Source organism: Sparus aurata, chromosome 16, assembly GCF_900880675.1.
Source record: "Sparus aurata chromosome 16, fSpaAur1.1, whole genome shotgun sequence".
Taxonomy (NCBI): Eukaryota; Metazoa; Chordata; class Actinopteri; order Spariformes; family Sparidae; genus Sparus; species Sparus aurata.
The window spans coordinates 11,132,302-11,159,468 of record NC_044202.1 but is presented as its reverse complement, the minus strand read 5'-3'; the positions used below and the strand labels follow the sequence as shown (position 1 = coordinate 11,159,468).

General features: G+C 42.5%; 1 protein-coding gene across 1 annotated transcript in view; it reads left to right on the top strand.

Annotated features, from left to right (window-relative positions):
• Positions 1–22,183: 22,183 nt before the first annotated feature.
• LOC115566401 (uncharacterized protein C14orf132) overlaps positions 22,184–27,167 on the top strand; it is a 33,874-nt gene continuing 28,890 nt past the window's right edge. Inside the window, exon 1 of the mRNA XM_030392245.1 lies at positions 22,184–22,667. Coding sequence (XP_030248105.1) covers positions 22,641–22,667 — 27 coding nt within the window. The 5' untranslated portion in view covers positions 22,184–22,640. The remainder of the gene's footprint in view (positions 22,668–27,167) is intronic.

Here is a 27,167-nt window from a genome sequence, read left to right as displayed (position 1 = left end):
TGACTATTAAGGTGAAATGTCTGCCGTGTATGAGCGCAGTGTGAATGAGAAAAAACTACTGATTCAAATAAAACCTCTTTTGCCTTTCTTTTTTGCATTGGGACCGCGAGGGATTGCCGGTCAGAAAAGCACGAGACAGATTCGATCTGGTGTGAAATCAATGCCCGCTAACTACTCAGACCGTAGTGGATAAGCTCAGAAGAATGGGTTTTGCTCTTACTGTACTTCTCACTTTGAGTGTGATTTGTGCCCAGAGGAGAGGAATGGATGACTCCTTGGCCAAATGATTAAAGCCGGGCAGACGCGAGGTTTAGGCAGAAAAGAAAAAAAAGCCGGCGACCAGACACAGTCGTATTCAAGGGGCCGAAACACCCCAGTGCACTTCAATCAGTCCAGTTGTTGAGGTGGCACACACGCCGCGCAGTTGCTGAATGTACATTTGCTCATTCCTGCTGCTTGAAGCACATCTTATATTTGTATGATTTCTGCACTGGTGCAAGGTCTTCACATGAAAATGAAGGAGAACCCACGTGCACAGTAACTTACTCTAAGAGCTCACAAACACATTATAACAGCATTTATTGCCGTACAAATATATAGTATTTACACACTATAATATGCTCCCATTTCTAATAAGTTGCCCTGTATAAAGTGCAAGGACTTTCTTAACAGTCACTAATTCACTTACTATTGCTTTATAGATCGTGTATATGTCAGAGGAAAAACTTAACAGTCATCAGGTCATGAAAACTCTCTATGGCTGGTGTATCGTCACGCTGCAGAGAACTTCTAACATTGTTCTTAATGATAGTTTCCAACTGAATAGAACATAAGTGTGTGTAAATAATTGATCAAAGATAAACTTTGGTTATTAATTCATATGAGAGAACCTCAGAATCTCAAAGTTTTCAGCTGTTTAACCACTTGGATTTCGGATTTCGAAGGTTTTTTAAACCCGAGAGATGAGGCGATGTTTTCCTAACCCACGCTGGTTCAAGCAGTATAAATCAGACACAAAGTGATGTAAGCCCTACTTGAACAACCAGTAACACTCTACAGAGGGATGGATTACATAAGAAAGGGAACCACGTTGCGCCTTGTAACATCTGTTAAAATCAGTACAGTGAGCATCGACACTGAGGATGTAAGCTTAAATCTTAAAATTTGTTCTGATGTTTCTGTGTGGGTTTTTTTTTTTTTCTCCTTAAGCTAGTGAGAGAGATAACAAAGCTGATATCCTCAATACAGAAAGCAGCAGCACTTCATTGTCAGCAGAATACATGTATTTATTAGCTTTGTACGTGTTGGGTCAGCTTGAACGGTATAGCATAAAGAAAAATATGAATGCTAAAATATTGATACATCTTTATTAAGTGTGTGTAACGCATTGGAAATTCGAGTCAAAACTATAGCCTGAAATAAATATAAAATAATGTTGCAGCATATCTACTTGTCATTGAGACTGTTTCACTGTGTGCAATAAAGGACTCCCCTCATCATGTGTCTGAGCAGCAGCAGCAGCAGCAGCAGTCCAGTCCAGCTTTGGCACACAGTCACATTTTAATGGGGTCACAATCATCACAGTCGCTGTCTGCTTATTGGGCTCCAGCGCTTTCCTCTGTCGGGCTGAACACACACAGCTACCACTGCTTTGTTGGACATAAAACGGTGCTGTAAGGACAGGCGTAGGATACAGAGGCAGACAAAACAAGCATGCAAGATGACTGCCAAGGAACAGAGGGGACGTCTTCATTTAGGCTGCCAGAGTAATTTCACGGCTCCGGTGAGGAGTCTGGTCTTAAAGAGGAGGCGGAGAGGTGGACACACACTGCCCTCTGCTGATGGATGATCATTATTTCAGGGTTATTTATCTGTTCATGTACAAGACGGCTATACAAAGGGCCATGTGTTTTATTCAGTGCATGCAGTACACTAGTTAAGGATCAATCAATATGCAAAAGTCATTCATCAAAACAATGAATGTGATGTGATGTAATGAATATGAAATTATACAATAACAACAGAACCACATACAAATAATTAAACATATTCACATATAAAAGAACATAACAGCCATTTTCTGTATTGTATGTATAAAGCTCTGGTGTTTCTGATATTTTGTCCACCCCCCTGGAACACTAAACGCAGTATAAAGGTATGAGGTCATCCCAACATTTCACATTATGCGCCCCTGACAAAATTTGCTAGCTGCTGACATCTAGCTGACATAGAAGGTAACAACAAAGTGCATCCAGGATGCAAACTAAAAAAAGCTATTTTTTTGCATGAGGTTTGGTGGCTCACTCCGCTGATTAGATTCTCTCCGGAGCTTTAAGAGCGCCACTCTGCGACTGATCTGTATTCAGGCCCTTGCAAAAAGTCATCCACCCCACCTGGCCATTGATATTCAACAGGATGAGTGTTTGTCTTGAACAGGCGGTGCTCTTACTTAAGACGTGAAAAGTTCAGGCAGGGGTTTGAAAAATGACACAGACACGCTGAGGTGACAGAAGATGTGTTTCTATTCAGCAGGGGAGGAAAAAAAAAACGTTAAACTGTGTTTTTTTTCCACACAGCATTGTTTATTACTAAACCGTAATACTGAGGAGGGTGCGGTCGTTCATCTTTGCAGAAGATGGTGTCAGGACACCAGCTTACTCAGCCGCCCCCCTGCCCGACTCGTCCTGCAGGTAATCAGTTGTTTTTAGCCGCAACAGGTCACACAAAATAACCAGTGCAACGACAGAGGGTCATTGATATAGCGTGTTATTTGAAGAACTGAGCACAGAGTTAGTGAATCAAACACATTTAGCCACAAAATAAGGGGGGTATGAGACATGTAGCGCTCATGCTAAGCTAAGTTAAGCTGTTAAACAGGCTGACGATTTGTCACAACACCATTTAACAGGCAGCTCCCAAGTTAACACCACTTAATGCTTCCCGGGCTACGCATGAAAATAAAGACATCAAACATTCATGAGCTCATGCGCCGCGGAGATTTACACGTTAATACAGACAGTAAATATGTCGTCAATACGACTGTGTCACACCTGACCGTTTTCTTAATGAGTCTGCCGGCGGACACGACCTTGCAATCACTCCGCTTTAACTTCAGACGTCCAACATGAAATACAACCTTTGGGGTCGCTCATTTTCGAGTGTCTTCATTCGACTCTGCTGACAGAATTAGGGGAGACAATTATTCCATTAACTCAGGTCGAGAATGTGTCACCTTCTGGGGATGAGCGGCTAATGTATTGCATCTCCGTGTATACATGAATAATTCATAATCATTAATTACAGCCATTGAACGTCCTTATCAAACCCCTGATAAAGAAAGCACATGATTATATTATGTTTAATCTTGGATAGTTTAACTGTATAGATGAGGAAGAAAGAGAAATGTTTTTGTTTTTTTCATTCAAGTGGTCAAAACTGGTAAACGTGCCAGGACAAAATGAAGTTTTATTTTTTAAGAAGTTCCCACGCTGCTATGTAGAGATGACATTTTGGAGCAAAACCCCACTCACAAATATTTATGCCCTTGGAACTGCCTTGAATTCATTGCCTAGTTTCTTACAAGTGGTATTTATTCAGCCATAGAGGTCATTAGTCAATCCAAATATGTATTTCCTGTAATCTGCCCTAAAACCCAGGATTTCTCTTATGAAAAGACCCTGTGGACGCTGATTGAAGAGGACAATGTAAATATTTTAAAAGCAACATTTTTCAAAAGAAGATACTGCTGAGCACAGTTTAAGACAGAGTCTTGTTTTGGGTCAAACCTCAGAATATGACAATCAATGAAATTGTTCATAAACCATTTATGAAGTGATTGTTTATTGTAAAGTAGCAAGTGATGTTTATGATACTTTGTAAATGGTAAATAAATACTCAGTTGGTCAGTATGAACTTTATTTTGAAAGACATAAAGTTGCAACTGATGGTTATAAACTATTAGAATTGCTTAACAAATGCTTCTCCCACTATTTTCAATTGGAAAACTCAGATTTTCACAAATCATAATCACACAATTACAATTACTCTCACAGACATTAGAAAAGTCACTACCAATATTTTTGTATCTTTAAAGTACTGACCACTGGATGTCTTTTTTATTTTTTTAAGGGGTTAGCCACTGAAAAAGGTGTTTGCACTGTAAAATATTAACATTTGAATAAACCACAACCACAAAACCTCTTTTTATTTATTTATCTGTAATGACACAGCACAGAGAAATCTTCACCATCTATTTAAACAGTGACAAACAGGCTCATCAACACGACTGAAATCATAGCATAATTTCTGAGCTCAGTTGTTTGACCGAGTGACATTGGTCTCCTTGTTTATCCTTCAATGTTGTGTCTCACGCTACACGTCTTCCTAGCTTTAGGGGACGGCAGCGGTGGAATGATGATTTTGTGTGTGTGTGTGTGTGTGTGTGTGTGTGTGTGAACAGACAGGGTTGATGACCTTTTCAGAGAGCTCACATTTAACAAACACTGACAGCCTTTTAGAGACCACTTACCATTCATCTGGTCTACAAGATTAGGCCCTCCAGTGAAACTACACAGTGATCGAATTATCGTCCCTAGACGGCAAGAAAACACAAAATCAATATTTCAGCGGTGAGGATTCATATTTTAGGAATTCTGGCAGCAACGTGCAGCAGTCCTCCATCCATTTTCTTTTACCTGGTCAACTATGCAGGTTCAAAGGAGGGAGGCTGGATTCTGTAATGCATTTGGCAAGGGTGGGGGTACATTTTGGACAAGGACCAGACTATGACGGCGACGTCTCTCCTCTGAACCTGAACTTCCTCCACGAGTGAGCCGTCTGCCCGCACAGAGACCAAAACTAATGGTGCATCCTGACAGCCTTGAATCTGCAAGTCAGATACCTCTGGAAAATCTGGGTCAAGTTTCAAGTCACTCAACTTTTTTCTAGTTAATCACAACTGTGTGGAAAAAAAAACTGCACATTAAAGGTGTAAAGGTATCCAACCATTTTTTTCAGACCTTATTCTCACAAATCCCATTAATCCTTTGATGGTAAATATATAAAAGTAACCTCGATATATTAAAAATATATCAATTAACAACAATAGCTTCAAAAAGGGTACTTGGCAGTGCTTTACTCTGCTTATCCCTGGCTATGCATTAAGTGTAAACTTGGATGCAGGAGGCAATTAGCTTAGCTTAGCATAAAGGCAGAAAAAAGGAATAACTTAGCATGGCCTTATCCAGTATTTAAAAAAAAGTGCCTACCTGTGCATCTTCAATAAATATGTGCACCATGTAACTTCTTGTATTTCCCTGCTTTCTCAAAAGTTAACATGCAAACTCCTCACAGAAACGCTGAAACCAAGGACCCTCTTGTTATGCACCAACTGTGCTGCAAACAAATGAACAGCAGTCCTCCAATAGATTTCCTTTGAGTGAAAAAAGGACACGAATAAACAGATTCATTAAAGAAAGAGTTTAAGGCTGTGTTTTCATTTCGTCTTCCAAAAATAGTCAAAGTACATTTCACTTGTGCAACAAGACGGATTTTACATGACTAACCCGCCAGCACTTAACACACACGTACTCACATACACGCCAGTGAGACAGGTTGACTACGAGTAGTCGGCCGCAGCCATCCGGCGCAACGTTTCATGCACCGCTGCAGCAAACACGAGAAGTGCATACCGGAAACAGGCCGACAGGGATAAAAGCAAGAGCAAGCGAGCCCGGGGCACGCAACGGCTGCCTTCGTCTGAGGACGACTCTCACCAGCCCGGCTGCATGTTTGTCCTATTAAATATGAAGCAATTACACAGCCTTACACAAGCCACACGGCTTCCCAGTCTCACATTCGAAGTGAAAAAATTCCTCTCCTTCCCGTGTTTTCCCCTGCTGCGGGAAAAAAAAACTTCAATAGCATCTCCTAGTGGAATCAGATGCCTCCTCTCCCCGGGCCGACTTTTGTGGTGCGTTGATAGCAAGATGAGGGGTAAATTGATGAAGTTACACTTGGATGAATAAATTAGCGGGCCAACTTCTACCAGAATACATTTACATGTAGATGAGATTACAGTCCTGACATACAAGCTCATTACTGGCCTCTGCTGCTTCCTCCAGACGTCATCACCCAATTGCATCCTAACTCATTCAGCCGGGTCGCTGCTGTGGCTGCGAGAACAATACGTACAGTAACTGGCTGATTGATGCGATAAATCAGAGGGAGGGGGGACGCACGCGGGTACCACCAGCCGCACATTCTGAAAGCTGAGTTTTAGTTTCTGCACCGACGAGACCCCGAGGTGCAGATAAATGTCTCAGCATTCTAGGCTGAAGGATTCTTAATGAGAGGCTAAATAGCGCAGCTTCCACCAGCAAACACCGTCGGAAGAAAGATCCTCCAAGAATTCACATGTTGACCCCCAAACTCTCTCCTTGCCTTCTAGTCTAAAGCAGTGCTCCCTGGAGAGTCTTTAATGTCCGTGAAATAAAGCACACTTTTAATGCGGTCATAAAGAAATATGAAAGAGGAATTCTGGTTTTTATGTGGCTCTGTGAGGGGGACACTAGGAGATTGTGATGCAAGCGGCAGCAACCTACAGGGCTGTTTAACACACAGCATGAACTAAACATGTGTTCAGCTGAGCAATGCACACATACACATCTGTATTTAGGTACATTTTTCCTGCAATGTTTCATTTTTAGAACTTTTTTAAGCCATCCAGGACAAAAAAAAAACCTCAAAAAACTTGTCAAAAAAGATTTGTGTTTCAAGCAATGAAATGTGAAATGTCAAGATAAGATTTACTTCAGTGCACCTTTAAGGTATCAGTACTTCCATTTCTAATATTTTATGCATTTACATTTCAGTGAAACGATTCAGAAAACCCACTGCTCGGCGCCAAACAGCAGACTCACGGATAGCAACTAGCTGGTGAACATATGGGAGCATTTAGCAGCTAAACCTGCATTAGTTGGTGGAGACCAAAACAGAGCGGGAAGTAGAGTGAGTATCGGACTCATATTCATCAGGTGTCAAGAAAAACGACTCCGAATGCAAACCAAAGTTGCTCCATGACTGCACACTTCTACATTAAAACCGTCTTTCTACCTTCCACTCATTTGTATTTTCCACCTGCTTGCAGACCTCCAGGACAAACACGACAGTCTTGCAAGTGCGTAGGAATTGATGCAGCAGAGCTGAAATGGCCTGCAGCCTGAAGTGAAAGTGAAAAAAACCCTGGACACAAACGGGGGGGGCGAAAACAACACAGGGAGTGGAAAGGTAACGGCGTCTCTACAGGGAAATCTGCTGAAGGGGAGGCTCAAGGGGAGGATCAGACCCCTGTCATCAGTGACCCGAGTGCTCACACAGTCATGCACATGAACACACACACACAAACACACCGTCAGGCTGCGGCATGAAGGAAAGCCTGATGGTATGTGAACCATAAAAGCACTAAGAAAAACATCATTCCTCGATGTTGCATTAAGAATTTGCATGTGCAGCCCTTATCCATTTTCTTTTACCATCCTGTTTTGCGACAAAAAGAGACGTCAAGTTTCAACACATTTGCAGGAATGGACATTTCTTACATCCGTTGAGTTGGATTTTCCAGGTAGGGAACAGACGTTATGACATGATCATGATGCAGTAGAGTAGAGCTGACCCATCTAAACCATTTGAAGGGCACTGCCTCGAGAGTGGGCACATCAGCACCTGTCACTTCTTGCCTCCAGATGTTCAATGGGTACCTAGTGACACTCTGCACGGCCCATCCATCACTCAACACAAAGCCATAACCCTCTGCCTCCCGATGCACCATTACACATTCAGGCAGCAATCTGAATATGAGATGCAGGGAGGAGGGTAGAAAGAGCGTCTGTGGAGAATGAGAAGTGAAAGGTTAAGTCGCGGGCTGCCGGTGACAACACAGAGGTGCGGTGTGGATGCGTGTTGGCAGGTACATGTTACAGCTCAGAAGAATGGCTGCTGTTTATGGTTTACAGCAGGCAATAAGGATGAAGCGGGGCTGTGGCAGACCTCACGGGTGCCGGCTGATGGACAGGCCATGTTATTTGTATTAAATCACAGAGGATAAGTGGGACTCGGCGGGATAAACGGGCTGTCTCACTGGCGAGCGCTGCCTCGAGGCGAGAAAAAAGACAGAACGTGTCTCTGTTTTGATCAGCACTCTGTGTCATATGTTCAGAGAGACAACCGGAGACAGCAGGTGGAATCTGTCTGTGAACGCAGCCCTCTTTTCTTTTAGGGTACCAACATTTGTATTCATGCTCATGCCATCAATATAAACCAACAGATTATTCATGCATCAACAATGTTACAATATCCAGGTATCCAGATTTACTTTCAAACTCTCCATTTCAGCAAGTGTTTTGTTACAAACAATGTCATATTCCTTTAATTCAAGACATACACTGGTAATGCTTCACCTCTAACCATGTGGTGATGTTTTCTTTCTTTTGATTTTCACTTTTTCAATTAAAAACGGCCTTCAAATTTCTATTATCTGCAGCTGATGAAGCTACCAAGCAACGCTTAACATTCTGACCCATGAAGCTAACATTAGCGGACATACAACTGTTGAAAGAAGCTGAAAATCTCACATCCGGTTCTGGCTAATAGAACAGTGACTAATACAACTGACCGCGTTGCCCAGCTCAACCAAACTTGTGGACATAACAGCTCGCCTTATCATTTGATGCCAGGCGCTGGGATTCTGTTTTCAGATTTAAGTTCCATGAAATGCCCAAACCCAAAAGGCTGCAGGTGAGACAGGATGAACTCCTATCATCCCATTTATTGTCCAAAGAGTGAGGAGTCGGGTCAAGATTTTGTGCTTATTCCATCTTATTTACTTTATGGTCGGTGGCGGCTTTAATGGTTCTGTCACGATGATTTAGAGAGCGAAGCTGAATCCAGAGAATAAAAAGAGACAAAAGTTTATAGCACAGGAGCTGTGACTTCTCTAGAGACAAAAATGTCAAGTTGTGAAGTTAAGATACTGGAGGTGTTAAATTAATGACAGTCTACGGGGAAATGTGTCATGCAATTACTTGTTGTTGTAATGGAGTTTTACTGTTGCCTCATCTCCACAATCACTAATTAGAGTCATGAAACAAAAGCCAATACTCATCAGACATCAGCTGCCTGCCTGTGGTCGTGTCTTATTTCTCTCAGAGGGATTTGTGCAAAGTTATTATTTCGTAAAGATTAAACAGGAACGTGTTTCTATCATAGTTTTCTGCACCTTCCTGTAAGGTTCATCTGTTAAGCTCAATATTTCTTGTGTTATCTCCCGTGAAAGGAGTCAGCTTCTTCTGTAGTTCCACTTGTTTACTCCTCAGGACCCGGTCACACCGGCATGACAATGACATTTTGCAGCAAATTTGATTCAGTTATGGTAATGTGGAGTTGCCCGGAGGATTGGAGGAGATTCAAAAGACTTTTAAGTCTTTTTCGCACTCGGTAAATAGATGTTGCACTGCAGTCTCACTGCGTCCAGAGGTCCAGAATGGAGTGCGACTTGAGGCCCTTTTTCTGTTTTGCTTGTAGATTTTCTTGTTTCCTTAACAAAGCTAACCCTTTCACAAAAACTTTGATGGCTAAATACGCAATTGAATAACTTTACACAAATGATGATAAGCTGTGCGGGCCTTTTACAGGAGTTTATATTAAATGAGATCCTTAAATACCGAGCTCTGTGTTTTGACATTTATCTGCAGCTTCTTAATAAAATCGGGCTCTTATAAAATGACCTTGAGCGGGTTACATTGGGTTTATTCCCCACTGCACAAAGAGTAATAAAAGAAATTGATACCAAAATGGACTACTAATCAAAAAACACTAGATGACATTTACTGTCGCAGATTTGATCAGAGAGACGAATTACCCGTGTCCTTGAATGCGATTCGAGGCTCAGTGCGACCTTTGACCCGGTTGTGCCGTGAGAGCACGTTTTCTGCAGGTCACAAGGGAGGCCTATAACCATTTCGTTAGCGGTGACGGCAAACAAACACACACACACACACACTCACATGACAACAAACTCAGCAGAGGGTGAAATCGGAATAACACGCGTGCAGCAGGCGGAGGAGGAGCTGCCACCCGTCAGTCAGTTTGTGTATTCAGAGCAGGAGTGTCGGCAACACGACACCGTATGTTTAGATGCCATAGTTGCGTTGTGAAAGCTCACACATGACATCTTAGTGGTTCATCTCGATCAACACATTTGTGGTTTTGTGTCTGGGCACAAACCTAAAGGGGTGGCTAAAAAAGCATTTAACTTCTTACTCCTTTGCCTGCTTTAGTTGAATAATTTGCTGGAGCATATACTGTGTATGTGTTGCTGATGATCTTGTTTGTTTTTGTTTTCCTGCCTATATTTTTTGAAAAGTCTTTTCTGACTTTGTTCAGACTGCAGGCAAATCCAATATTTATTTTCTCAAATCAGATCAGAGTGCCGAGTTTTTTAAAAGTGTGATCAGATCATCTATCTGCATGATTTGTTGGCTTTTCCAACACAAGGGCATGAAAAATAAAGATCCATCATGTCGCCCTCAGAGCAATCACACTGGCAGGTCGCAGGAGCAGAAATGTTATTTCAGCAGGACTGTCCACGGGCTGTTGTTCTCCGTGTTGTCTTCCATACTGCTCTGCATGGATTTTGGTCAGCCTCCCTGACACACTACCATGAACTGTGGATTTGACTGGCAAGTGACACAGAAGAAAACTTGGAAATCTTTGAGCGTCCAGGGCGTCCAGGCTGAAACGTATCTGTAGAAAACAGATTCAAATTGCATTTCAAACCACCTGCAACTGCGGTTTAGCTTCGTTTTTTTTTTTTTTTTTTTTTGCTGTTCACACTGAAATCAATCTAGATATGGCAAAAAAAAAAAAAAAAAAAAGATTTTGGCTGGCAGTCTGAACATAGCCCGAGTTGATATTGTGACAAGAGACAGCGAACAAGAAACCAGAAGCAACTTTCAACAATGTCCGCCCTTTATTGACAGCCAACACAGGAAACAAGAAAATCAAAAACAAAGCAAGAAAATAAAGATTGAATCAAGAGACAGTCACGTTTTGGCGGTACTAGGGGGAAATGCCTAATGACCTGTCCAATACCACATAAAGATATATGTCAAAAAAATATATTTATCTATGAGGAAACCCACCTTTCACAAATACCTCAATGAAAATGGATATGTGTATTCCTTGAAGTTTGACGAATTAAATGAAAATTGAAAACAAACGAGTTCAGTGAAGACAAAAGAAACCTGCAGGCCCCAGGATACTTTGAGAAAGGCTGGTCTCATGAATACATAGCACTACACAGCCCTGGTGCAGGTGGCCACGTTGAACGGTGGCTTCTGATAGTCGCACAACTAGGTTGCAGAATGCTCGAAACTCGCCTCAATCAGACAGAACAAGACAGCGAAGAAATCTCAACGGGGCCAAGACGGACCAGATATTCTGGCTGACAGTCTGTCTGCAACGTGTCAAGGACAGAATGGGAACCACCCAGGTGTGCCATCCCTCCCACGTCTCTTGAGCCTTCACAATAAAATATTGGGACTGCAAAAAAAAAGAAAAAGAAATGACAATTACCAGCATAAACCACCATAAAAAGAGAAACACTAACAAAAAGTAACACTTTTGGAGCATAGAACAGCACATGTGCACACTACTCAGCCCTGCATTAGGCATGATGGTTAATGAGGGCATTCACTGCAAAGGAATCAATATTTTTATGTGTTATGTTATAAAAAAAAGGAAAGTATTGATTGACGTAATTTCTGTATTGATTGAAAATGGCAATTCCATCTTGGATCCATTCCTCATTTTTTCCCCATTCCATTACAGTGTAAGGAGCTGTTTCACGGTGTCCACTCCATTTTCAGTGTCTTTATTGGGTATTTCATAGACGAGATAGAACTATAAGAGAGAGAGGATGACATGCAACAATGATTGCGAGGTGTTTAACTTGTGCAAGACATCCTCCGCTACATGACATGCACCTGGGCCAGCTGTGCCTCCAAGGTGTCTCAGTTGTCAGTCGGTCTCGTGTTGAAACATGTTGTACACACATGTAGTACATCGGAGTGGGGATATCACAAAGTTTCAGGACAGTTCACGCTACATTTGACGGCAAAAGTCAAACCTGCGCACATTTCCATACACGGGCAAGTGGCCCGGCTGAGTGGCCGCGTTTCTTGGCATTTAGGCATGACTGACCGTGTTTGTGTGTTTGTTCATGCAACCGAACCTGTTGCACAACCCCCCCACCTGTTTTTCATAATTTGTTTTGGTTCACTTCGGCTCGAATATATTAGCACAGGATGACAAAGCAATCATTGCCAGGGAGAGCACCAAAAATGACAAGAGGACATCTGAAAGTCAAATTTTTATTTATAGTGCAGGACGGCGGTTGAATTGAGCCTCGGGGCTAAGATGAATATCCCAGACAGACATATCCAAAATTAATCAGGTGATCATGGAAGAGGATTGCGGAGGAGCTGTTCATTTTCATCCATTTAGGACGGGTGAGAGCACACGAAGGACGTGATGAGAGAGGCAGGCCGGAAGAAAAAAATAAAAAAGTAAAATAAAATAAATGAGTTTTGATGCGTCACATGATTTTCCCCGGGGTGAGGATGTCATGAGCCTTGGCGTTTAATGAAAGTAGATACATTTCAGACTGTATTAATGCTTCAGGGGGAGAGAAAGCAGATATTTCCTGGATGGCCTTAAAAAAGATATGTGGATCAAAAGGGACGACATGGCCGATAGGTTGTGTTGACAGTTGGGCTGAGCGTGTTGTGATATCCCTTTGGCGATAAATATTGACTTTTACCCAGTGTGCAGGCTCACTTTATTGTTCCCATGGAGCAAATGTTCTCAGCATTTGACCCATTTAACAATTTTTTTCTTAAACAATTTGACAATTTATTGGGAAGAAGGAGCCACAGCAACAGCATCTTGAGGACTCCAGTGTTTATTCTTCCTTTTCTATGGCTCAACATACTTTGTATTGTACTAACACGGAGCACATATGTTAAGTAGGCATATCAGTGTACTATAATAGGTGGGAAGGATGATAAATGAAGGTCAGAGGTGTTATTAAATGGGGTCAAGCATGAAGGCAGCGCCCCAGGGAGGGACAGGGTTAAAAGTCTTCGATCTGGAAATAAAAGATTATTTACGTTGTTTGAAAAGTTGTTTGCTGTATAAGATGAAACATTTTAAGCGTCTATTCCTTGTATTTCTTCTTGCAGTGAAGCTTTAATGTTTAAGGAATGATGTTTGCCAGATGTCGCTTCATAACATACTGTACAGTATTTGTTTATACACTCGCTGTTGCTTCAAAACCATCAGCAGACTGTGATTGACAGCTTCGCGTCCTTCATGATGACGTGGCCGTGACAGCTGAGTGTGTGGCAGCGCATTTATGATTTGTCTGCTAGCTGTCATCATAGAGCTTTTACAACTCATCAGACTAACAGAAGAAAACTGTAACCTACTGCAGGGCAAACAAAGGCTAACTGCGAGGATGAAGAGATATCATCAACACTGATAAGGACAGATTAGAAGCCAGACTGTTGAGGTGAAAGCTTTTGGTTTACTCCCAAACTGCTGAATTTGAGGCTCATTTTCTAAAAGAAAGTGGGAGGAAAATGATTTAATAACCATGGGTGGCCCAAAACCTTTCACATCAGCTCCTGTTGGAGTGAATCCAATTTCTATTTTAGTAGCACGGTGTAGCTGAATATCCATCTCTTTTAGTCAGTGCGATTGTGCGATAAACACAACCCATATTTCCTGCAGATTAGCAGATAAACAGGCCTTTGAAACCCCATTTTCATCCAAGTCAGAGATATTTATGGGTATTTTTAACCATGTGTGTGTGTGTGTGTGTGTGTGTGTGTGTGTGTGTGTGTGTCTGTGCATGGCTGCGCTCCAGCTGTCAAAGGCCACGGTTATACATGTGGGACCTTGATGTTGTTGCTCCAGCAAAAGGAGTGTTTCTGACAGGACTGATTCAATGAGAGCTGAAGGATGAGTGGTCAGGGGTCAAACCACTGTGCTGATTCCTCCTCCATCTATAGCGAACACACACACACGCACGCACACACACACACACACACTCACACACACACACACACACACACCTATACACACACACATACATATACACACACACACACACACACATACACACTCCACCACCGCTAACTTAAGTGGTATATATAGACAGCAGGATTCTCATGGATGTGCACTTGTCCTTGGCATGATACATTCAATTGCCTTGTGAAGCACCACAACAGAAGTTCCTCATAATGACGTTATTAATGGTGGGAGCCATTTGGTGGCTCTGGGGCCACAAACATGTTGCTGTGGGCGACCGAGAGCGTGCGAGTGGACGCAGCAACTGAACACGGATACGTTTCAAATGGAAAAATATGCAATAATACAATCTGAAAACTGTATTCTGTTATGTTGCATAAACACAGAAACGTATTCTGGTCACACATGAATGTGGAAAGTTAGCGGATTACCTCTGGGAATCCTTTAAGTAAAGGGGGAGAAACTCCTCTGTTCTCATCAGCCTGAGATTGGCAGTTGGGCCTTTTGATGTGACTGGTAATCTTCCCCTTGCCTGAGAAGTTGCCTGGTAGCATTAGAGCACAACAAAGCAGCTGTGGCACACCAGGCACTCCTCTCACAGTGTTACGCAGATTCGTTTTCTTCCAGAGTGGAAGAAAGGGCACAAAGATGCTGCTTTCTTAATATTGTATATACAGCCTGGAAGTATATAAGCGCAGTAAGGATTTTCAGGCAGAGGCTAGAAGCGAAGTTGTTGAACTGACTGTGGCGTATTATTAATATTTCAGTGAGAATATTCTACAGGCTTTTTTTTTTCATACTGTCAATAAATACCATGAAATCACCAAAACCAACAATGCACACATCCAATTAACAAATACTGTCTCAGTAGCAGCAGCCAGATGTAGCTTATTCCTCTTAGCCAAAGACCTTTATTGATTTCCAGAAACTGTGAAAACAGGCCGCTGCAGTTTATTTGACAAATACTCTATTTACTCCTGCTTTAAGTACATTTGCTAAAAAAATGCAGTGCTCATCTATTTGTATTTTTAGGAAATAATTTTGTTCTTTTTTTTAATCTGAGGCCTGTTTTTAAACATTTCCATTTTTTCTAGGAACTAATGGGTCTGGGCCACAGATGGCTGGGAAAAGTACTGATAAAAGAGCTAACACAGCGCTTTTGGTCTTTTTAATGGGATTTTTGAGAATATAAAATAGAATGAGACTGGCACTCAGAGCGCATTAAGCCTAACCGTCCCCATTTGCACTCACTCATAGATACCAGCCACCTAAATACGTCTGAGTCGTTTCAGCAAGATCTATATTATTCCCTGAGAAAATACTGAAAATGTGGAAAAACTGTCCCATTTTGCAACGTTAAAGAAAGTCATCATAAGTCCTTTTATCCGTCCCATTATCAATTCTGAAATCATCCTCCATCCAAGTTTCATCCCAATCCAGTTCAGTAGTTTTTGTGTAATCCCGCTGACGAACCAACAAACAAATGGACGAAGGCGAAAACACAGATCTGGATATATGCATTCTGGGCACGTGCCAAGGGGAAAGAACTGCCTACTTGAAATCTATAGTCTAAAACTTTATTTCAATGTTTATACATCATTTATTCCATCTTGTATTATTATACACATAAAATTAGCTAGACCTTTCTTATAACAATCCCGTATGAGTGCCAAAATATAAATAGAAAAGCCCCTCAGTTCATATCAAAAAGACACTGTGGCCTGAAAGCGAGGCATAAATGTTCACAAGTTCTTCTCTACAAACAAAAATTCAAGTGATCTGGATATTTCAAAAGAGGCTGTAATCCCATAACGAATGCCCACACTAGCTTTGGTTAACAATAGCAACCCAATGACACACAACGCTGTAGAAATATATGCTCTGGCTTAGGGCCACATTCAGAGTGTATGCATGACGCTAACATACATACACACCTCTCTCTCACCTGTGGGCATGGTGAAACGTTGTCGTGCATTTTTATCCAGAGCAGAAGCACATACTGTACATCCGGAGGCGCGAGCTTTATTGCATCTGACCGGTCAATAGAAGTCACTGTCGGAGGAACTAAAGCTAGGGAGGCAATTCTGCACAGCGATATGGGCGAAATGCATTCATTTAGCCGGAGCAGATGTGGCGCGCAGATGCAGAGGGAGGCTTATCACGGCGGGCCTCTCCATCCGTATTGTTGGCTGATGAAAAAACCCAAAGCGACTTGGCCGAGTGGAAACTAAATAAAAAGGCACGGTGATGATAGATGACTCCGGTGCGTGAGGTGCAAATATGAAGCTATCAGTTTCGAAGAGGGGAGAGACTGAAAGTTGACTGAACGTCTAGAATACGAAACTCGCGGGGCGGCTCATGTGCGAGAAAACACGGTGTGTAGAGCAGCGTTGCGACTGCATTCTCGGCGTGGTCTCCCGTGGTCAAACACACATGATGAATTTCAATATATACAGCTGAGCATTAATTATGAATCACCTGCCTTGTTGGCTATGCATCAGTTGAGAACTAAGACATACTGTACGGTGAGTGCACGGCGCCGAGAAAAGAGCTTATACAGCACATGGAAAAGTGTGAGAGTGGCATGTTGTGTTTGTGTGCAGGGGAGTGGGAGGAGGAGGAGCGCGAATGTACTCACATCTTGCTTTGACAAATAATAAACCGGTGTGTGTGTGTGTGTGTGGGAGGCATGTGGGGGTTGTTCTCATTATATACCGTTTCCCTTGTGGTTTTGGCTCAAAAATCCCCCCATTTGATGCTTAACACATTGCTTTTTGATTGATTACGCACAGATTTTTTATTTTATTTTCCACGCCAGTAATGCTATTCATAGGTTCTGACACACAGCTGTCAGCGGCAAAAATTACAACAAAACTCCCCCACCCCCACCCCCCCCCCCCCCAACCCTAACACACACACACCCCCCCCCCCCCCCCCACACACACACACACACACACACAACATTAAGGATATTTAGGATTAATCAAAGACAGACACAGAGTATACATAAATACATAAAATCACACAAATACAAACATGCACATTCTCGGGCAGGGTAGGCCTCGGTGACAGACCACATCAGTCACACCACAGGCATTCATAAATGTTGAGCAGGCCAGCCTGGTAGGTGGCATGACATTATTCCAACTCATTACCATCAACCTGGAATATTTTAACATGACAAGACACAGTTTGATGCTTGTTAATAATCTATTTTTACAGAAATTATGCTGCTGTGAATCGGGGCCAGTGAATGCCCAGTGGCATGTCCATAACAAAATGAAAGAGACTGGGGTTTGTTGCCGAGTTAAGGAGCCACAGAGATACACAATCAGACCGAACTGGATGTTAAGCTGCAATTTTCTGGCATTTAAAGAGCAGCCGAGGTGATGGAGCATCTAGCGTGGCTGTCGAGACCTTGTTTTTGTTGGTCAATGCGCTGCATTTGGGTGGGCAAGCTGGTGATTTCAGATGGTGATCGAAACGCGTCCACAGTCTACTTTTTAGGTGCATTGTAGAGACTGTGGTATTTAACTTCACATAACCTCACTGTCTAGCAGATCATCGTTACCTTAACATACCAGTAGACGGCTATAATCGCAGACGAATTACCGCATGTGGCTCTTCCTAGGCAATGAAACATGGGTTTTAGTTAGCAGGATGGCAAATTATTAAACTTAATTCCTTTATTAATACTTTATTCTAAGGATTCAAGATCTTTGCTTTAAATTTAAAAATTGTGTTCATATTTATAGATTTTTCCCATATATACCAGATCTTCATAGTGAGGACAAAAAGAATAAAAGGGGTAAAGATCAACAAGACAAAGTACCCGAAGTACCCAAAATAACCAAACACAACTAATACTTCTGTTACTACTACAACTAATCATAAAGATGGTCATTTTGACATTGACATACAAAGAAACTTGATCCATTTAAATCATAGAGCATAACGGCGATCATAGGGGAAAGCTGCTGCCTCAATATATGTCAAAATATTCATACATCAAAACACTGGGTTGAGTCTCGTATCCTAAAATTTGATTGGTGAGACCTAAAAACTCAGGTCATTCATGTCCCTAAGTTGCCATGTGAAAGCTGACAGACTGGTATCACCTGTTTACCACAATGGAGTATTAAAATATATAGAATATTTCAAATCAAAAGTCTGAAAGAATAATATATCATTATTTCAGTGAAAAAATGAAAAGTCAAAACCTGTAAAATACTCTACTACTTCTGCAGAAAAGGAACAAAGGAAGTTTAGCTGTTACATTTCATTTGGACCACCTGATATTGCTCTTAGAGAGTCCAAGTTGGGCTCGATAATCAGTATTTACTGTAGGTAATGATTAAAAACCCATCACTGTAACTCCGCCATGCATTACACCAGTATTGGATCATTAATCAGTCTAATTTCTACGGCTAATTTTGTCAGGAAACTCAATCCCAAGATATGCTGCCTCTAATAAATCACGGCCTGAGTGGGGAAATGGATATGTGCTGCTTTGCTAACCGGATCACTGAGTCACTCGAGGCAAAGTCTTCCACCGTCTGGTTTTAAGAAATATGACAGTCCTCAAAGTGACACAGCATTACTGAAGAATCCGGCATTAAATTCCCCCCTCTGCTGAAACCTAAGCGTCACATTAAAGCACTGTTTTTCAGCTGAGAACCTTATCAAAATGTTTTTCCCATCATTTTCTCTGTGTATGGCGTACGTGATGAATTAAGTTTTGAGACGTGCACTCTTCTCCTCTGCAGCTTCCGCGACGCAACCCCGGCGGTGGGAAATCGGTCAGCTCCCTCGACAGCCATAAAATAAATCTTGTTTTCAAACATGGGACGTGCACAGTTCAGTCAGAGGGGCCCCTGCTGTTCTTCCAATAAAAAGAACCACAAACTCTGCTTTCCAAGAGGTTCAATTAACTCAAATTTAATTTTGCACAACTTGATGTTTTCAGTACGCGATGCAGATACAGTCACATAAAACATGATATAAAGCACGCTGCCCTGCTCTCACTGGTGGGACACACAAACATGTCCAACGATTTCCCCTTTTGGACTGTGTTTAATCTCTGAGAAGAGCTGCAAAAAAGAGCAAAGGTATATTGAAGTTGTATGCATGATTTTAAACGACGGGAAATAATATTTTAATGAGATCGAGGTTGGGAGACAGTGAAACTATGCGCTAATTTATGCTCGCTGAGTGCTTAAAAGTAAGCATGTTAACTGTGGAAGTGTGACTCCAAGGCACTGCATTTCAGTGACTTCCGTGTATCTTAATAATTTACTTTGATTTAAAAAAATAATTAAAAAAAAAAAAAAACTGCCATAGAAGCTTGAAATATCACACATTAGTGTCGGATAAACATCAATAGCTGAGTCACCAGGTTTCTGCAAATCGTGGGCATGTTGAATGGCTTTCATATCGTATCAATATTAAAAGTGACAGAGTTCAGATGATTTCTGTATTAGCCGACCTTCTCATCTGGAGGAGAAGGGGACAGCCATCATGGGTCTGACCAGCAGAGCACTGTCCAAGACCAACTTTTTCAAACGTCTGGCCACGAGTGTGAATTTTTAGTTTAGTTTTCTGGCAACAAAACCGGTATTTTTCCTAAACCTAACCTGACATTAACCACAGTCACAACATACACCTTAATTACAAAGATTTGACGTATCTGTGTTACCGGAAACTTACAATGCTGTAATTTACTGGGTTGACATAAATGGCCCATGACAATGAAATGCAACAATTCTGTGTATGTGCTGTTGTTATCATATTGAAATGATTGTGCAAGAGTAGCAGTGTTACGGCTGCACCTGTCGGTGCTGTGGTACAACGTGTGTGCAACTCACACAGAAGTTCATAAAGAAACTGAAAGGTTTGCTCTCGGACACTGGAATTGAAGCTGTGAACTGGGGCGAGGTGAAACCCTCCACGCTGGAGGACGGGACTGGATGTGATGTGTGCCTGCTCAGCAAAAAGATAAAGCGAACAGCAGGATGGTGGAGTAATAACTGCTGATCTAGGAGATCTGCTTCATCCCTTTCCGTGGCAAGAGGCCACGAGGAAACTATCAAAAACGCAACATGGGATCAGGGGCGAGCTGGGACACATCAGTGCTTTTTCCCCATGTTACCAAAAAAACTGTTCCCGTGAGTTTCACTCTGAACGTACAAAGTTGTTTATGCTGATGCTTGAGGGAAATTAATAATTTTAGACCTAATTTAGAAGGGAACAAATCGCCGACATATATCTGCGGCACTTGACCCGAAGACAATTAAAGCGCGGGCTGTCTGACCACCAGCCCACTGAGATCTGTGAAAGTGCTTTGTGTGTAGAGCGGCGTTAATCAACTGAGGAATGAATTTTAGTATTCACAGTGAAGGACCAGGTCACCATTAAATGAAATCACTCCTCACGCTGTAAGTAGAGCTTGTTAATTGGCTTTTTGAAGAGACCCTCCGATGAATAATAGCGGCATCCTTTATTGTGCGGGCCTGGTTAATTCAAGAATGTGTCATTAGTTTTAGGTCACGGGTTTTCAATGAAGCACCGGGAGGACCGTGGAGAGCCCACACTCAAGCGCACACGCTAACAGCTTTGACGTCCACAGATCCACTTTACTCGTGGACATGACTGGCCAGACTCTGGAAAACACAGCATGTTTGACAGCCGATCAAAAGATCGGATCGGTCCAAACACGACACCCATATTTGATTGTTGAACATGCCCTTCCGTGTATTAATAACGGGAATTAATATGCTGCAATAAAAGCCTCCGCTCGTCTGGGGGGAATCTGTCCACAGGATTCTGCTGGCTGCATGGGTTTTGTTCGGCCACTGGAGAATCATTTAAGGTCAGGCTCTGATGTTGGCTGATGAGTTCTGGCTCTCAGTCAGCGTCGGCCCGTCCTAAAAGGTTGCTGTCAGGGCCTCTGCGGGGGCCAGACGCGTTCTGCACACCAAAACCGTGTCTGCGTGGACCTGGCTCTCACATCATACCAACAACACTCCTGATTTTTAGTCAGAGTCTAACTATTTCTAATGCTCCTCTCCCTCAGTGCTCCAGATTGATAATCGTGTGAAATACCTTTGTATGATGTCTTATTTAATTAAGGTTTAGGGAAGGTGATTGTGGAGAAATTTAGCCGATTGATGAGTCTCATTCCCTGGCTCTCAAATAAAGACGCTCTGGGCAGGAAATTCTGAATTCTAAACCAAAGCATCTGTATCTGACGCAATGAGATCCAGATGTCAAAAGGCAAATCATGCACCATGGGGCTGAACGGTCGAGCTGTCTCGCACACTCCTCGAAACACCCACAGAGATCTTTTCCTAATTATAACCCTGCAGTTTGGCACCGACACCTAACAATTTTGATGGTGCGTTCTGTAGCTACAGCGCATCTGTAGACGGGCCGACTTGAATTTCTTAAATTGCGACTATATCCTGATCCAAAACAAAGAATGAATGAAATGAATTGAAACAATTTGTATGTCATGGAGACCAAATCCAAAAATGCTTTTCTATTTTCTCTTCAGTTCATTGAAACAGTAAACTACACTGGGAATCGGATCATTATAAAATGACCCCAAGCACCTACTTCTGTATTGCGATCTTGATCATATTGCTACACATCATACAACCTACCCATACACCCATACTGACCTATCTGTGATGGGGCAGTATATCTGCCAAGCGATACATCGGCCGGGCTCTGACAATAACATGCAGCAGGAAACAAGATGGGTTCTTGTTTTTCAGGGGGAAAAACACAAATGCTTTGTGACTGGAGCGTAAAGGAAAATATGGGAGAGGCACGAACTGAGAAACTATATCTGGAAAAAAAAGGTCCAGCTGAAAAAGTACATTTCAGTAGAGCGATGTAAATATACATTACATGTACCTCCACATATGGTACATGGCAGGGAGAAGATACAAGTGGAAGAAAGAGGGGGGGGGCAGATAAATAAGAAGAAAAACAAAAGAGGCACTGAGGAAATGCAAAGAGAGAGAGAGAGGAAGGAGAGAGGGAGAAGAGAGAGAGAGACACTTGCACCTCCTTCGTTATATGTGACAGTCCAGCTCCACCGCCTCCTCCTCCTCCTCCTCCTCCACCTCCCTCACTCTCATGCCGTCTCTCGCATCCACATCACTTCATCCCTCCGTCTGCTCAGCCTCTATCCCCGCTCTCTGTTACACCCCTTCATCTCCTCCACCACCTCCTCCTACTCATCATCTTCTTCCTCCTCCTCCGCCGCCTCTCGCTCCTTTTTTATTTTAATTATCCATCTCCGACATGCTCCCCATGTGAAGTCGGCCAACTTGCAGAGCGCGCGGACGCCGAATAAGATAGACAAAAGAAGAAGAGGAAGAAAAAGAAAAAGAAGAAGAAAAAGGCAAATGCTCTGTCGGGGACTAAGAGAAACTACGCACGGTCGCATCTTTCACTGAGTGCGTCGGCTCGAACGCAGCAACAGTATGGATCTGTCATTCATGGCTGCGCAGGTGAGACGTCTCTCCACGTAATTTTCTTTTGCCATAAACATGTTTGTCTCCTGACAACTTTTCAATTGTCCATCGATTTCATGGGCGTGGCCGGTCAACAAGTCCACGAGGCGCTTTTGGCAATTTTACGTTTAGCCCATAAGGTCTGAAAACTGTCAGTCAAGCTGCACAGAATAACAAATTTGTTATTCTGTGCATCTACTTTACCTAACTGGGGGGGAAAAAAAATCTACGTGTATATCTCCATCATAATGCTTACAGATCAACTTTATGGTACTTATTTCCCTCCTGCTGTGTGGCGATATCCATCTTGATGCAGCAGTCCTTTCAAAAGTTGACTCATCTTCAGGTTTGTCGTAGTTTGTGAGGCCGTGTCTGACTTGGACCAATTGTATTCCTGTGTGATTTGTGTGTCAGCATCCAGAAAAATGACAAACATGATTTCATTGACTTAAACTACACGTGATTTCTGGCAAGTGAAACCAGTTTGATTGGACCGAGACCTGGTGGTGTGTTTGTGTTCCTCGCCCAATTGATTTTGGCTTCTTGGAAAACACGTTATCTATTCTGGACGTGTTGTTTCTTTTCATTAGGAGCTGATTTGGTAGACTATCCCTCCCCTTGCCCCCTCTCTCTCAGTGTCTGGGCTGTGTTTTTTTTTTTTTTTTTTCCTTCTTCTTCTGGTGCCATCTACTTTGCCATTTTCTGTGCATCTCCTATTAAATGGTCGGGAGCACTATCTTTCCTGCCAATAGCTGTTCTCCGGGCCAGACTTTGCCAAATGCTCCCGGATCTTTTTTAAATCAAGGACCCCTAAATAGAAATGCATCGGAGCATGGCGCCATCTGAGAATACGTTTTTTTTTTTTTTTTTTTTGTGCAACACGACCTGATTGAAAGAGGTGGTGTAATAATAACATCAAAGTCAGCGTCGTTCGCTCTGTCTTTGTGCAAACTTTTGGTGAGCGAAAATAACCAAAAGGCAAACGTGATACTTCACATTGCACTGGCCATTCAGTGTCCTTGAGGATTTAATGTGCTCTAGTGTTTCTAGAAACTTTGGCAGCAGTGCAGGAAGAACAGTGAAGGAGGCAGACTGCTGTCAGGCCTGAAGGAGTGTTTGTGGGCAGTCGGTTACTCATATTCTCAACTGGGAATGGCTGAACACCACAGTGACTGAAAGCACTCAGATGCAGCTGGGGACTCTGGTGCCGATGTAGTATGTCGCTTCTGTCCTGGCTATGTTTGTAGATGTGCATATGCAGAAATGCACTCCCTGTAAAGATGGATGACAAGGATTCGGTCTTTGAAATCTTTTTGTGAAACGGTGAAGACGATATTGGACTAAAAAGAATGTAATGACAGGGGTTATAAATCAGAAAAATGGATACCACGAACAAGAGTAAGACCAAATGTGTTGTCAAAGTGAATTAGGGTTGGGACAGGGAATCAGATTCCCCAAAGCATAGCACACTCATTGTTACATTGTCCCACAACACAAACATGTAATCAATGTAGTAAACACACACTTACGTAAAGGCTACATCAATAAACTACCAAGTAGTCCATAAAAGGACATTTTGGAAAATGCTCAGACACTTATCCAACAAACAGTCTAAAACTCAAAAGATAATTGGTTTAGAGAAGGGACTAGTTCAGACCATCAGGCCCTTTCACGCACTTCGCCAGCCTTGACCTCAAAATCCAAGATGGCTGCTCAGTGCATCAACAGCTGTGACATCTGTAGAAACTACTGTTTATTTATTACTAACTGGTATCACTAACCCTGTCTAACCTGACGAGAACTGCTTCCTGACCAGCTTGGACTTCAAAAGTCTGAGTTAAATGTACTGCCTCTTCTGTGGTGGTTGGTATGAGCAACTGAACCAACAGGTGGCAGAATCACATTTTTATGTAAGATGACTATGTAGTAAGGAGTCATAACCTGGCCTAGATAAGATTCTGGTTTGCCTCCAGCCCCCCATGACCCCAGGACCTCATTCTTATTTCCTGCTGCCCTTCCGGTTCACCTTCCCCCCACAGCACCCATATACATTCTCCTCAACAATACAGCTCTGTCACACATCTAATGGCTAATTTTACCGAGGTGCAATTCATTCCAGTGCCCTGAGTCACTCTGTAATGGCGACTGTGAATGAAGTCAGGCATATGTCCCTGGCGTTTTGAAGATTGACTTCACAATGGATGACTTCTTGCCCATTCATCACAGCGTAGCTCTGCTGCCTGCAAATCACCGGACCTTCGCCATCATCTCGTCCCGAAAAAAAGATGATGGATGCTGCCGTAACTGTTCTTTGCTAAAGACAGAGAAAGTTTTTAAAGAACGCCAACTCAGGGGAGCTGGTTATTGATTTTCTCCCTGTGGCAGAGCGTGAAGAATGAGCAGTTGGAGGGTATTATAGTATTTGAACAAAACACATTCAACTCATTAACGATATACAGTTGTATCAATAAAGCCATATCCGCACGGGGGGACCTCGCGGGATTTGGAAATTGCAACTTCACGTTTGTGTTTCATGTGTCGCATTTGCACGGGATAAGCAAAGTCTGTATTTTACTCAGATTTACTGACATTAATCCCCCCCATGTTCTGTCAAAGCACCGTGTAACATCTACTTTCAGAAGCAAATCGTCTGTTCTTCAGCTGCCTCAGTATTAATGTAGCTTAGAGTTGATTTGCCCACTTTCTGCATATGTTAAAAGCATAAATGCACATAAGCAGCCCATTTTGATCAAGCGCCAGACGCTTTGTGGCTACACTTGAATGCGACAAGCGTTTGCTGCTGCTAACCTTCACTGTCATCACTTTTAAATGCCACTACAGCCGACCTCACCGCCGACCTGTTGACTGCTATTCAACATGTTGGGGGCCACAATCAAATTGCTTACTTCTTCCGTTATCAGCCAACAGAAAACAATATTGGCAGATTACCTGTTTACTTGACAAAGTACAGAAGTGGCAGATTTGCACCAGGTTAATATCACAGATGGCCACTGCTATTTTTACAAACTACTAGATACCCCAGGTAATACTAGTCTTGTGCAAATAGGGCTAAGCACTAGGTTTGCCACTGCAACAACATTTTCCCACTGACTATAATGAGCTTGTGACAACACCGGTGATAACTGGCATACTGACTTTGTATGAACATATACACTTACTATCCGAGCCTTTTCCACTGCTGCAGCTTCACATTAAAAGCATTTTACTGGTGAAATGTGAATAGACCTTTATTCTGAAGTAGGCTAGTCACAGAAAATGCTATGTACCTACTGCCACCGTCGATCGAAAATGCATCTACAGCCCAAAATAAGGGCCATTTTCGGCATTTGTAGACAGCGGATCCATTATAAATATGTGAAATGTCACTTCTGCTACTCTGTGCTGCGACTCTGCTGCTGGCCCTTGATTGTGACATCCTTCGTATATAAAGCATTGATTTTTAAAAAGCTAAATAACAGTTAGGGAAGTGATGTAATCGGTGTATGCCCGACCACTGTTTAACACCAGGTACACTGACTGCTACGGCAGGGCGACTCAACACCATCTCCAAGACCAGACACTTATCACGTGTGTCTGGTCACAGGTGATGTGAATCACCTGTGAAGTCGCAGTTACAGTTGGGACTCAAATGGTAGATCAAGTGTGTTATTAATGAGATAATGCGTCAAAAAAGATAATTGAATTGAACTGTATGTAAGCTAAAGGTGAGGCTGGGGCTTTCTATCCAAAAGTCATTGTGAACAAACATTGTGATTTGTTCAATACAGAATATCAGTTCAGACTGGTGACATAATTGGCCATTGTTCGACTACGTCTGTCACTCTCCTTATTGTTAAAATGGGTTTGTGTGATATCACAGAAACATGCTAAATAGCTCTCTGCAGAACAATATGGTCGCTTTTGTGTTGGGTGAATGATTTGCATTTGGCAGCGATGCCTCACTGGCTTGAAATGAAAAAGGCCATACTTCATTAGGCTGAAAGTGGTGGCATCCTCAAGCATTGCAAAACATGGATTAATAGGTGACAATCACAGTGATGCTATTGAATACTAATCCGAGAGCAATGGGGCGCTTTCGTCTTTATCTTTCTAAATAGACTGGATTGAGAAACGTTTCAGTTCACTTCCCCACGCTCTTTAGATATAGATATTGAGATTTATTTTTAGCTTGCCCTCACTTATAAGTCCCTTTATATCTCAGGCTGGGATTTTTTAATCACACCATGATTTGCACCTTGTGCAGGCTCCCGCTGTTGCAATTATTAAAATGGCAGATGTTAAGGCATGAGAAATGAGCCAGTGTGTTCCCTGGTTACTAACCGATGTTGAGGTCAAGTCTGACGTGTTGTAGACATGCTCCAGAGCCATCCTGGGCATTTTGCCAGTCTCACACTTTCTTCGGCTGACAGATCTGCCACACAGGGCAGCAAAACCCTTAAGGCTCTATCTATATCCAGTACACAGTGACCCAGTGGC